The following is a 12,705-nucleotide window of genomic DNA, read 5'->3' as shown; positions in this document are numbered from 1 at the left end:
CAGAAGGTGGAGCAGGTTGAATAATGAACATCACTGATGCTCTCCTCCCCTTCTGAAGGCTTGGAAAGGCCCATGGGTGGAAGGGGTCTGTTCAAGAATACAAACTCTTACATGGATCTGTCTGAAGCAGGAGGGGGTGGCAACATGAAGAGAGAGAATAGTGGGAATGTGATAAGTTGCATCATCTGGAAGGAATTTTTGGCCTAGCTTCAGTTTGCCTTAAAATCAGTGATGTTCTACAGAACTCCAGATCTCTCCAGTGTTCCTTGACAGTTCCCCAAAGCGCAGCCTAGCAATGGAAAGCACTATCAGCAGCGCTGTACTCCTGAAAATCTTGGTGACAGGTGGGATGGAAAGCTTGTATTCAACAAGTGTTAGGGAAAACAGTAGGGAAGAAGCAGCAAGACATGTCTGAAAGCCCTCTCACCTCGCCTCAGTGAATCCTTTGTCGCTTTCTCTTTTCCTAGAGATTGTCGCTCTGAATTTCCAGGAGTGCGCTGGGACGATTTCATGGTTGTTGGTGTTGCTTCTGTCACACTGGCCTCCACACCGGGCCGGTTTCTTGTTTCTCCTGAGGCCTTTGGCTGGTTCCCCTTCTGCCTTTTTGTTTCAGCTCTGTCCTTTGCTGTGCTCCAAAGAGAAAAATCGCCTTGTCCCTAGCTATGTCATCCCATGCAACCTGCTCTGCTCGTCAACTGATTTAAGCCACATTTGACAGAAGTACAGGGGGCTCAGGGAGGATAAAAGTCCTACAAGCTTTATGCAAAGCAGTAGTTAGATGAAGGAGACAATCTTCATTCATGCTTCTCTGAGAGGGCTGCATGCGGGCTCATGAGTTAATAATAATGTTAGTAGTGGATCACATCAAAAATTTGTCCTTCCCATTATCTTTAATGATGAAATCTAATGAATGTTTATAAAATACAAATCTGGGAATACATACCGTGACACCTGTTACCCACTGTACTCTCCAGACCTCAGCAATCTGTGACTCGGAAACACCCTGAGCTAGTGCAAGCCTTTTTGCAATATGGCCCTGACGGATCTTTCTTCCATCAGCACACGTAACTGCCTTTTGAACTCATGCAAGCCTTGTTGCCAGATACGTGAGAATCTATGCAGTTATATACAGTCCTCAGCCATAGGGGAGGGCTCACACCTTCTGGCAGACTCTCTGCAGCCAGCCTTGGCACACCAAGCCGAGGAGGTCAAGCACCATTAACCCCAGTGCTCAGCTGGTTCTGGAAGGATTGGCTCTCAGTTGACTGTACCTGCTGAATCTGAACACCTGTTAGCCCTGGGAATGCACAGATGTGCTATTTCAGGTTGACTGGCAGGAGGGGCAAGTATTTTTAGGTTGCTCACTGTGTTTTTGTAGTCAAGAACTGCATGCAAGCACTGAGACTGGGCTAGCATGCCTCACTGAGGGAACGGCCCTGATGAGGGGAGCAGGGAGAGGGTGGGAGTCGTTTTAGGGACAGCTGTGCTTAATGCTCCAACCACGGGAGCATGGAAGAGACCACAGCTCAAAATCAACCCAACGTGACTCCAGGGCAGTCACTGCACCCACCTGGCTGTGTCAAGAGGGCGTTCAGGGGTGGTGGGGTGGCCTCTGCCACCCCACTGTGCTCAGCTGTTGAGTTCCCCCAAGAGGTGAGATTCTTTCCTGATGCAGCTCCTGAGTTTCTTCGATTATTTCTAGTCTGGGATGCATTTTTTAGTTCCTCTACTGTAGAAAGACCAAAACCAGAGAAAGTCACCTAGACAGGTCTGTGAGTCACAGTCCATCCTTCGTCCCCTGGGTCTTCACCATCACCCTTTCTAACCTTCCAATGAAAATAGTAGCAGGCTCTGTGGTTGCCGCAGAGCCTGCAGGGCATATGCCAGAACTCTGAGGAGCCACATCTCCAAGAGCCTTAGGAGGTCTCTGAATGGTAAAACATAACACACACTACTTACTCACAAATTTCCTCTTGGCAAACAGGGCTTCCTGGGAACCGTTGAGCACGTAGACCTGCAGTGTATATTCCTTGGTAGGGCTCAGCCCCCCCACTGTGGCTTTGGGAGTCTTGGTTTTCAGCATGACTTCTTGCTCCGAGTCCCCTGAGGTGGGATGAAGCCACAGTTCAGAGCCTGTTAGAGCTTAAATTTAAGCTGACAGTAGCAAAAGCACCGCTGAAATGCAGGGAATGTCTGCCTAGGGACCTCAGTCAACTCTTATTTCTTTTTTTAAATTTTGTGGATCTCTGATTTTCACTTTTTTTCCTGATCCAACGTTGAGAACGTTCAGGATATATTTTTTTTTAAATCCCTGATACATGCCCAAAATGGAAAACCAGTTTGCGCTCAGCATTAGTGCAGCTCTCACCAACTTCTCAAGGAGTTGCTGAGTGGAAAGTCAGTCAGTCTTCAGAGGATAAAGACTTGGCAATTGTTAGTAAATACTGCTTATAAAAACATCCAACCAACTGATGTGCTTGAGGTCGTACGTGACAAAATGAGGCAGTGGCTTGGTGTCTCTGGGATCATCACTGGCACGTGGGACTCATCCCAGCCACTCTTGCTGTGCTGTCTCTGCAAGCCCTGTCCCTCTCCAAGGGCAGCTGCTTTCTGGGGAGAGACAGCTCATTTCTGGGGTCAGCACTGCCTCCAGACCCCTCCAGCCATGTCCCACGATGTTGGGACCTGCCCTGGGTCTGTGATGCCTTGACCAGCCAAGAACTGGGTGATTTCTGCACTGGCACTGCAGTGAGCAGGTGGAGCGAGACAGCTCTGCAAAGCAGCAGCCAGTTGCTGCACTGTGCTCTCTGCACTGCACAGAACGGAGAGAGGCAAACCAGCTCCTAAACCCCTCTGATTAGGAAAGGTCTACAGGCTTGAAATTATGGAGACGGATGTGTTTCTGACCCCGGCATCCCTAAGCTCATGCCTAGGGCTGGAGATGGAGCTCCCAGCCTGCTAAGAGGGAAAGCCTCAGGCACGTGCAGGGCATGCTGGCGGGGATTCCCTGCATTCCCGGGATGCTCATGGCTCTACTGAGCTGAGACCAGGGGAGGAGCAGGACAGGGAAGGAATGAGAAACCTCCTGCTCCAGCTCGGGAAACAGGTGGGGGCTAAGCTAAAAGCGGGTGGACGATCACAAGAGCTGTGCCGCACGCACTCTTGCCTGGCAGCTCCCTTCTCCGGCTTGCTGGGAGAGCAGCAGAGACTGAAACCCAAATGCCAGCCAGGGCTAAGGTTGCCTCCAACCATCACTCCCCACCAAGGGACATCATGTCCTTCCAACACCACCAGGTTCAATGTCAAAAGTCAGGGAGAGCTGTAGCTGGGCTGGGGTAGGGAGCTAAGGGGGCTGAGCTCTGCCACACATGGGGTCAAGGAATTCCGCTCCCATGTTCCTGCTGGTGGGGGAAGAGCTGGGAGCTCCCACAGAAGAACCAGACAATGAACCTTTCCTCATCTTTTTTCTCACGCAATTCCAAAGAGCAACATTCTCTGGCTAAGCCTTTCCCGTAGGATAATGAGAGCTGGATTCCATCTCTCTCTTGTGAGTGAGTGACAGGGGGACTGTGCCTGCAGCGATGTGGCACTACAGACTGCTCTCCTGGTGACCTGAAAGACTTCTTGTCTGCACTGTGTGTACAGCTCGATGGAAAGTTTTGACCTAGGTAATCACTTGCAAGCAGAACAGCCAGTGGATAATTTTCTCTGCCTTATCCCTGTCACCTTAAGTTCTAAGTAATGCTCTCACCAAAGTCCTGTTGTCCACCAGTCACAATGTGGAGCTCAGTCCCTCACTCATACGTAAACCTCTGCTGGTTCTGTTGTCCAGCGCACCAGCACATACCTGCCATGGGCTTCACCCGAACTTTGTAGCCATTGATGTTCCCTTCTGTCTCTTTCCATTTCATTTGGAGCCTGTCTTCTGAAAGGACAGTGAGTTTAAGCCGGCCTGACCCTGGAGAGGAGAAGATGATCCGTGCTGTTATGGATGCAGTTCTTCCCTCCATACATGCACCCACCAGACACCACAGATGCCACCTCCTCTACAGACGCGGGAATGGTTGCAGTATAGAGGAAACCTTCACCATCTCATGCAAGTCCTCAGCACCCCCTGACGCTGCACAGCAGCTCCTGCAGTCCCCCAGCAGCTCTGCCAGGAAACCCTCCACAGGTCACTGCAAACCTGTAGCCTCCACCCTACATGAACAGGAGTTCCTCAGGTGCTCAAATGAAACCTCCATATACATTGCTGCAAACAGGGAAAACAGCCTGCCCGTATTGGTGAAGGCTTTCTCTGCACCCCTCGCATCTTGGAGGACTCTCCTGGAAGATGTCATGCAGACTGTTCTGTTTCAGCAAGTGTGTTTAGTGCCAACATCTGAAATGGGAGGGCAGAAAACAGCCCAAAGGGCTCAGTGAAGCTCCTCAGTGGACTTGGGCTGCTGAGAAATAGGCATTCCCCAGCTGATGGATCCCATACTTCTGCAGAAAGACCATTTCAGAGGCAGCTCCAAGGACCAGCTGGCTTTAGAATGAAAAAAAAAATTAAATAAAAAAATTAAAAAAAAAAGAATAAAAAGAAAGAAAACCTGATAAAGTGTAAATAACTGTTCCTGGCAGCACCGCTCATGGGTACCGGCTTGTATCAGTTTGCTGCAGGGAGCAGAAAACTAAATGACAGATCCTGAGGAAAAAAATAGTATCAGACAAGGAAGTAAAAAGAAGAAAGAGCACATTCTCTTATCATCTCCAGATTTCACAGATATCTTTTAAACCCCAGCTAGATGTCTGAACTCATGTGTCACTATTTGAATCAATGATTCCTTGGTAAAACATAGCTGTACTGTCGTGCAGATGTCACCATATGACACTTTTTCGCTTGACTGGATATAGGATGGCAACTCAGCAGATTTATTTCCCCTCCTTCCTGACACTGTACCTATAGCTGCCTTTCCAGCAGGCTGCCCTAATTTGCAATGAGTGAGTGTGTTCTTCGCCTGTGCACGAGAAGCATCTGCACTCAAATGCCCCCGTCATTTGCAGTTGCTACCAATCTCTTTCCCTTTACCATTACTCACAAAAAAAGCTTAGGGTGACCTGGAGTGTCTGGCTAAGTGCTGGCAAACTGTGTTGCTCAGGACTCCTCAGGTCCCTAATCTGGTTTTACATGATGTCCAGACGTCTCCTGACATCTTTGCCCTGAAGTCACAGCCCAGGAAAGCAGTGAGAGTTGGCAGTGAGGACTTGCTAATCTCAGCCCAACATCTGTGCCTTAACCTTTCCTTGCAGAAACTTCCTGCAGGCTGCCCAACAAGCAGATAACTATTTTGGGGAAACAAAGCTGAGATTCACATCTAACCCCTGGCAAATCCGAAGGGGAAGAAAGAAAACGTGGGGAAGAAGGGTGAGGGGCAAAATCAAATCCCAGAATCATGCCTAAAAGAAATGGTAAAAGATCATTGAACAATAAGGGGAATTCATACTTAGATTAAACATGAAGCTGTCTTCTTTTGGCCGAGTGTGGTCCAGCTCCTCAAGAAATCACTCTAGGAGCCCAGAAGCTAAAAAGGCAAGAATGTCCCCAGACAGATGAGGACAGCATCCTCTAAAGCACCATTATGTGCTGGATGCAAATGAACCCCGGTGCCATGAAAGCTCCACTGTTCCCCTGCCCTGTGTTGGATGTGCACTGTTTGATGCTGTGACCTTGCTCTCCAGCTGATAGGGAGTTAAGCCCAGATTTAGCTGCAGAGGCTGGTCTGGAAGATACACAGCATGGAGACACGTTTGTCCAAACTCTGAAGTGCCATCACCACTCTAGAAACATTTGTGCTGACCGCTTCCACAGAAGGCTCAAATGGAATACAGATGCAATCCAACACCAGAAAGGCTATGGTGAGGTGCTGTCGGTATTTTCTGCTCATTTATGGCACTATGGGCATGCTATAGGTTACAGGAGGAATGCACCTTATGTGCTTTTTTCTCCAGATGTTGCACCACAGATCATCGATACATCCAAAGTTTCAAGGCACAGGACAAAGGCAGTGACTAACAGAAGCAACGCCCTTTTGCTTCCTGATTTCAAGCTCCATTTGCAGATCACACAAACACCCTTCATTGCTGACACAGGCTGAAATGCAGCCCCGGTGCGAGGGAGCGGCACGCTGAGCTGCTGCCAGTGATGAGCACAGGCTTAGCAGGGTGGGGAGGGATCGAGCTTCTCCCCCCACATGGGTCCCCTGACCTCCCATCGCTCTTCGTGTGTGCGAACGGGCTGTCTGGAGCTTCACCAACAGACACCAGCGCACAGCATCCCCCTGAAATCCTGCGTGTGAGCGGGAATGTCCCTCCCATGCGGTGCCACTGCTGCAGGGAGGGCTCTGGCAGGGGCTGGGTGAACCCAGGTGACAGCCGAGCCACCGGGAATGGCCCAGAGCAAGGCAGGCGGGCTCCTTACCTTGGCCCACTCGTCCCCAGACATGGCTCACCACAGGCAGGCAGGCAAAAAAGAAACAAGTGTGGATCAGCATAGTGACCAGGACCTACAAGAGGGCAAACGTCAGGAAGGAGAAGTAAATGTTACATTTCATCATGTCAAAACCCAGATTTTTGCACTCTTAGTTCAGGGACCACAAGCTGAGATCTATAGCTCTATGCCACATCGACAGCACTGGAAGGATGGATGGAGAAGCACATATGAATTTTCCTACAATTCCTAGATATTCTTTTATATTCTTGGTCTCTCCAATACAGCTGTTCAATGCCTTGGACTAGTACTAAACTGTGTTTAGAAACCTGATGGGGAGTAGGCTTTGTTTGCTTTCAGCGTGCTTGGTCTTGGAGATGGGCACTGCTCCCTCGGTAGGATGGGCTCAACAGTGGTACAACAGCTGCTGGGCTCTGCTCTGACCGTGGAAACAGGCAACACTGGCCGAATCACTGGCTAGACATAGATTCCAGAACAACTTCTCATTTAAAGCATACAAGTAATGAATTCCAATTATCATGACCAAAATCAACACAGGTATACAAACGCACAGCACCTTTCTCATGTCCCCGCAAGGCACACACTGATCATGAGGGGGAAAGCATTCAGAGGAGCATTCTTTGGCAGACAGACTCCTTACACCACAGATGTAACGACCCTGTAGTCGCTGCGATAAAGCAGTTATGCTGCGGGAGGGGTAGGTCAGTTTATATGTCAGCCGTTCAGAACCAAGGGGTTTATTTCTTATTTCACGGTGGAGTTCCCGAGAAGCTGCGTTCAGGACTTGCTGGGATAGTCCTGTTTGAACTTGTTCACCTGAACAGACTGTAAACAGATGCAGCTACAGACTTAATCATGGCAGAGGGTCAGTTTGGCTTAGAAGTAACTTCTGCAGCGTTGACAAAACCGGCTGGCTACAGCCAGCCAGCCTACAGCCCACGGACCTCCAGTACCTTCAGCTATCTCTGCTGGCCTGGCTTTCAGTTTTGTTGAGTTTGGGTTGGAAATGTCAGCTCAGCATAGAACCACCCTGATGGAAACAGTGCCTCTCCCTCGTCTCAGTCTCAAGACGCCAGGTTTTAAACATACACTGTTGGCCTTTTGCAACGCATCATTGGCATCTGTCATTTTTGTGCTACGTATTTCAGCCTTATTGCTTTTGGCAGAACCAGACCATACACAGGTTTCCTCCACTGCTGTCTGCAGTGACATTTCACTTCTATTCATTGTGATGGACAGGTATTTAGAAGCTCCTGGCAAATGCCTATTTCCCTTCAAATACGTCAGCTTTTTAGCAATTTCAAGGAAAAATAAATATGCACATGAGTGACCCAGCCATGATCTCCTGGGGTTTAAATCAGTTCTAAATGCTGTAAGAATGAATGGAAAAATATGCAAGTTATAACAGGGAGATGTTAACTCAGTCTGTGATTTATTTATCTTTTTGATTGAAGATCAGGTTATACAGAACAACTGCAGTGTAACTAAAGCCCTTAGCCACGGGAAACACTTGTGCTTTTTTTCCAGCTAATAAAATGAAGTCATTGCTTATAAAAAAGAGCAAACATTTTACAGGTGGGTTTTCAGAATCTGACTGCCACCTCCAGAAAAGCCAAGCCTGCCCTGGCTGCAGAGGTACGTCTACCAAACAACAGCAAAAAGTCTGCATTTTTGAAAAATTCCCCAAACCAAAAGTTCATCTGTGGCATTTTGCAATGCCACCAAACTGCTCTTGTTTTCCTTGCAGCTTCCCCGTGGCTCTGCTGGCCAACGGGATGTCAAACTCTGGCAAAACCACTGGATTGTGTATGATCTTTTTATGTTAACCAGGGTTATATGGGATGCAAAGCCCAGTGAAAGGAATACACGGGCTTCTCCAGCCTGCACTGAACTAGGGTCTGGTTCAGCCGAGAGCTCCCACCCTTATGTGCCAGTAAGGACGAGTTCAGTGTTAACCTTTCATTTATAATTAAATATATATATATATATATAAATTCAGTAAGTCCCCAGGGTGTGGATCTTTACTGCGACTAAAACAAGGAACAGGGACTTCAGCTCTTCTTCCAAGCTCAAGAGGCAAACCCATCGCTATTTTGCCTCTTCTCCAACCGTCATTTTCCTAGCGGTAAAGCAGGAGTAACAAATGCACCTGTTTGAAGTGGTGGAAGATACACGGCTGGAGGAGCTCCCTTTCCCCCACCTTGCCGAGCTCCTTCTCTACAGGTTGCCTGCTGGACCCCAAGCCCTCACCCTGGGTCTCTGTGGTCCCTTCCCACCCATTTCTGCCCTCACTGGTGCCACCAGCCAGACAGGCTGAGCTGTGGACCCTGGGACTGAGGGGACCACAGTGACATCAGCCTGCTGGCGGGCAGGGAGCCTCCGGCACGCCGATCTCTCTCTCCCATTACTCATCCAAGGAAGGAATTTGGAGCCAGCAACACATGCAGCATGTGGTGAGTATTTCCAGGGCCTGGAAAAAGGGTCGGGGGGGGATGACACACTACTTCCCGCTTGCCCCAGCTGCATGTTCAGAGGGGATTTGGAGGTTAAGGCAGTCAGGGATCCCCTTATTTGTACAGGAAATTTTAAAATGCTTTAATTGAATAAAAAAAAATATATTAAAAAAAATCAAAACCTGCTGCATAGTTACATCAGTGTAACTAAAAGTGGGGGTTCGGGGGCACTGTGAATTATTGCCACAGTTCGGGGAGATTTGCTCATCCCAGAGGTCATCCCCGCCTCCATGCAGGAGGGCTGGCAGGAGCAATGTCACCGCACAGCCGGGACAGCCCTGTGGCAAGGACCAGCCACCTGCCCGCGGCAGCCAGTGCAGGGAGCAGATCTGCCCCACGCTCCGAGTACTTTGCTAGCTAAAGCACCTAAAACAGACTAAAAAAAAAAAACACTTCATCAGCTGTTTTCTATTTTCTCCTGGAAATCTGTGTTTCAGTGCCACTATTGAACAAAAACTCGCAGTTATTCCAGCAGCAGCTTCAAAAAAGTAAGGCACAAGTTTCACTTCTAGGCTGAGCCTTTGCAGCTCCCCACAGCTCGTGGTACAGCCCCACTCCACACCTCCAGGTGGGAAAAACCCACCCAGACAGCTGCCACAGCAAACAAACCCCTCCAAGTACTGTCCTCTCTAGTAACAATTTCCAGCAACTTGTGTACTGTTAACCACAAAACAGAGGAATGAAAAACCAAACCATCAAACAAATTGCATTTCTCACAGCCATCACTCCAAAAGAATTGCTAAATCAGTCCCAGCAATATTTAGACCCAACCTGCAGTGAACGCAAGCCTTGAAGCTACTTCACCATAAAAGGATGAGACCTGCCAGCCCTGTGCAGCATCGGCAGCGCTGCCCAGGCTGAGCTGCACTAGCTCCAAGTTTCCCAGAGAGCAAAACCCTGCAGAAGTTCACAGCTCTTCCAATACCCACGCGTGCCCCAAAACCACACAGCCCCTCCTCGGCATCCCCGCAAACCGAGCCCTGAAAAGGAATGAACCACAGACCTCTGCAGAGCGGCACGGTTTTCCCTGGAGTCAGCCTGGGAGGTGCGATGAATCCAGCTACATTCTTAAATTGGGGGAGAAGCAGCCCTGGCGCCTCATCTGTTCCTCAGCGTGATCAGAGATTTCAATTCCCAGACGTCAGGAGGGATAAAGAAGGGGAGGGAGAGCAGGGGGAGAGGGACAGCGGCTCCCCCACCTCCCTCTCACCACGCAGCAGAGAGCACTGCTTGGCCCCTACGTGCAGCTAAATAAAGCATGCACAAAAAGCAAGAGACTCCTTCTATGAAAAACAGTAAATAGGGGGTTTTTCGTGGTTTTGCTAACTAAATACTAAATATATGTCTGGGAAGCTGCACACTGATTTCCTAGAGCGCAGCAACAAGTTGTGGCTCCCGCCCACTGTCAGACTCCCAGGGATGAAGTCAGTCCAGCCCCATTCACATCCCATTAAATATTTTTGAGAGCCCGGCGTTTGCACTGAAAGCAAATTGCATTGCATTTGTTTAAGGAAATTAAGCACATCTGTAAGTTTTGCAAGGCCAGAGGCTGAATCATGAACTGGAGCTCAATGGTGCTGCAGACTTCCCAGCTGTGGGACACAGCCATGACCTCCACCGGTATGTGGTCCCTGGCCCTGGGAGCGCCTGGAAGCTTCACGCCAGAACCTTTCCTGGAAGATTTTGTCCTCACTGCCAGGATGGAACAACTGACAGCGGCATTTCTCATTGCGAATGGAGGGCAAATTTTCAGCTGCATCTCCAGGGATCGTCAACATCAGTCCCCACTGCAACAGGATGAGCTGCAAGAAACTTGCAATTGCCATTTGATGGGAAACACAGAGACATTTGAAAGTTAGATGAAAAAAACCCCCACATAATCATAATTTTTGAAATATTTTGCACAATAAAACATTTGGTAGTTCACTGCAGGTTTGTTTTGTAATCTAGTAAGTATTTAAAAGCATCACTATATACAGCACAAAGGATAACACCCAAATGAAGCACTTAAATCTCATTAAAGCAAAACATGGAGCATTTGGTACCCTGTGGAGAGGAGGTTGTCGCTGCCCTGTATGTAAACACCACATATTACCTCTTCTGTAGTTCCTACCGGATTTCAGTAGTTGCTCAGATTTGCTACAATTTGAAGCTCAGAGAAGGTGAGAAAGGGGAGAGCACAGATCTCCTGTATTTCACTTGCAGGGAATGCAGATCCAGAGCTAAAATTCATGCCCTTTCTACCTCAGAAAACTCTGGAGCTGTTTCCAGTGCTTATGTTCAGGCTGTTGCTTTCTGGCCCACCTTTCCCAAGGTGCCCACACAAGGCTGCAGTCTCCTGGCTTGGACTTCAGTTCAAGCCCAGGGCTCTGGGTTGAACCCTGGAGCCAGCACAGGCACCCAGGCCCTCCCCGAACAGCCACACAAAACAGAATTTAAAAAGCAAAAAGGCAGATGGGTGCTGCTTCGCTTGTGCACTGGATAGCTGGCAATAACAACTGTAAGCATATTGACAAACAGCTTAAAAACCTGTCTGGTTTCACTTAGGGGCTGGGAGGACCCTGGTGGATTATCAATGCAAACATCTTGTTTGGACCATGTCCCAGGAACGCTGTGCTCCAAGTAGTCTGATCACCTCTGCACCAGTGCTGGGGGAGCACACATCCCTTTCTACCCAGGGAAAAAAGAGACAGACAGCAGTAATGCAATACCTAATATACAGCTGACACCAGATTTTCCAAGAAATTCAGCTCCCACTTTAACACAAATCAAAATTACTTTTTGTTGTTGTTTGGTATGGGGTTTTGTTGGGGTTTTTTTAAAGACTTGGTGGGTGGCCAAAAGAGCTGCACTGAGGGACCTGCCCTAAGCAAGAGTGCTGGAAATCACCCTCCTGTATGCACAGCATTGCAGGCGGATCACACGCAGGATGCTCTGTGAACTGGAAAGCAAGAAAACTCCCCACTTTCTTGTTGTTACCTGTTATTCTAAATTTAATTCACTTTCGGAGTAGTCTGAGTATGAATATTCTGCATTGCCTGCAAACGCAATCACCCTGGGAGCAGCAGGGTCCGGGGGGCTGGATGCTGATGGATCTCGCCCATTTCTCGTCCCTCCCAGAGCCACGCTCAGGCTGGGACACATTTCCTTTTGGACAGACGCTGCTTAGGCTCCCCTTGCCCCTGCTGCCTCCTGTCACTAGGCTGGCAGCAGCCTAGGATGTTTGGGAGCTTTGCCTGGCTCCATGCCGAGGTGAAGCTGCTTAATGGATTTAAGCATTACTAGGAGCTGGGGGCACAAAAAGCACAATGGTGGGAGCCTCACCTCTTCAGGAAACAGCTTGGAAGAGCAACCAGCCCTGGCTGTGAGCGTGGCCAAGCCAAAGAGTAGCAGGAGCCTTGTACTTTCTCTACAAGGAAGCATACATTGTTGTATTCATTCCCTTATTTTCTTGACAGTCGATGGCATGGCTTATGGGACCATCTGGAAAGCACGTTGTGTTCTTGGTAGACTGCAGACAACTCAGGGGAGCTCAGACGTACTCAGTTGCTTGGTATCAAACTTCTTGCTGCTTAACAGCTGTACCAGCTGTACCACCTTAGACCTGTTCTAAAGCTTGGTTTCACAATGTGCTAAACTCTCCCACGGGTGTTAAAAAGGAGCTGCAAGAGCTTAGACCCTCTCAAGATGAGGTAGAGCCAA

General features: G+C 48.9%; 1 protein-coding gene across 2 annotated transcripts in view; it reads right to left on the bottom strand.

The window, feature by feature from the left end:
• COL20A1 (collagen type XX alpha 1 chain) overlaps positions 1-12,593 on the bottom strand; it is a 55,289-nt gene extending 42,696 nt beyond the window's left edge. The window contains exons 1-6 of one of the 2 annotated variants that reach the window (XM_080403992.1): positions 10,007-12,593; positions 6,461-6,545; positions 3,848-3,958; positions 1,960-2,103; positions 1,571-1,729; positions 428-625 (exon numbers count right to left, since the gene is read on the bottom strand). In XM_080403992.1, the coding sequence (XP_080260118.1) occupies positions 428-625; positions 1,571-1,729; positions 1,960-2,103; positions 3,848-3,958; positions 6,461-6,533 (685 nt within the window). In that variant the 5' untranslated portion in view covers positions 6,534-6,545; positions 10,007-12,593. Of the gene's footprint in view, positions 1-427; positions 626-1,570; positions 1,730-1,959; positions 2,104-3,847; positions 3,959-6,460 lie in introns of both variants that reach the window. The other variant, XM_080403991.1, reaches the window with a different exon arrangement.
• Between the last annotated feature and the right edge of the window lie 112 nt (positions 12,594-12,705).

The sequence above is a fragment of the Falco punctatus genome (genome assembly GCF_963210335.1).
Source record: "Falco punctatus genome assembly, chromosome: 10".
In the NCBI taxonomy this organism is placed as follows: Eukaryota; Metazoa; Chordata; class Aves; order Falconiformes; family Falconidae; genus Falco; species Falco punctatus.
The sequence above is the reverse complement of the archived record's forward strand: the minus strand, read 5'-3'. Positions and strand labels throughout refer to the sequence as shown.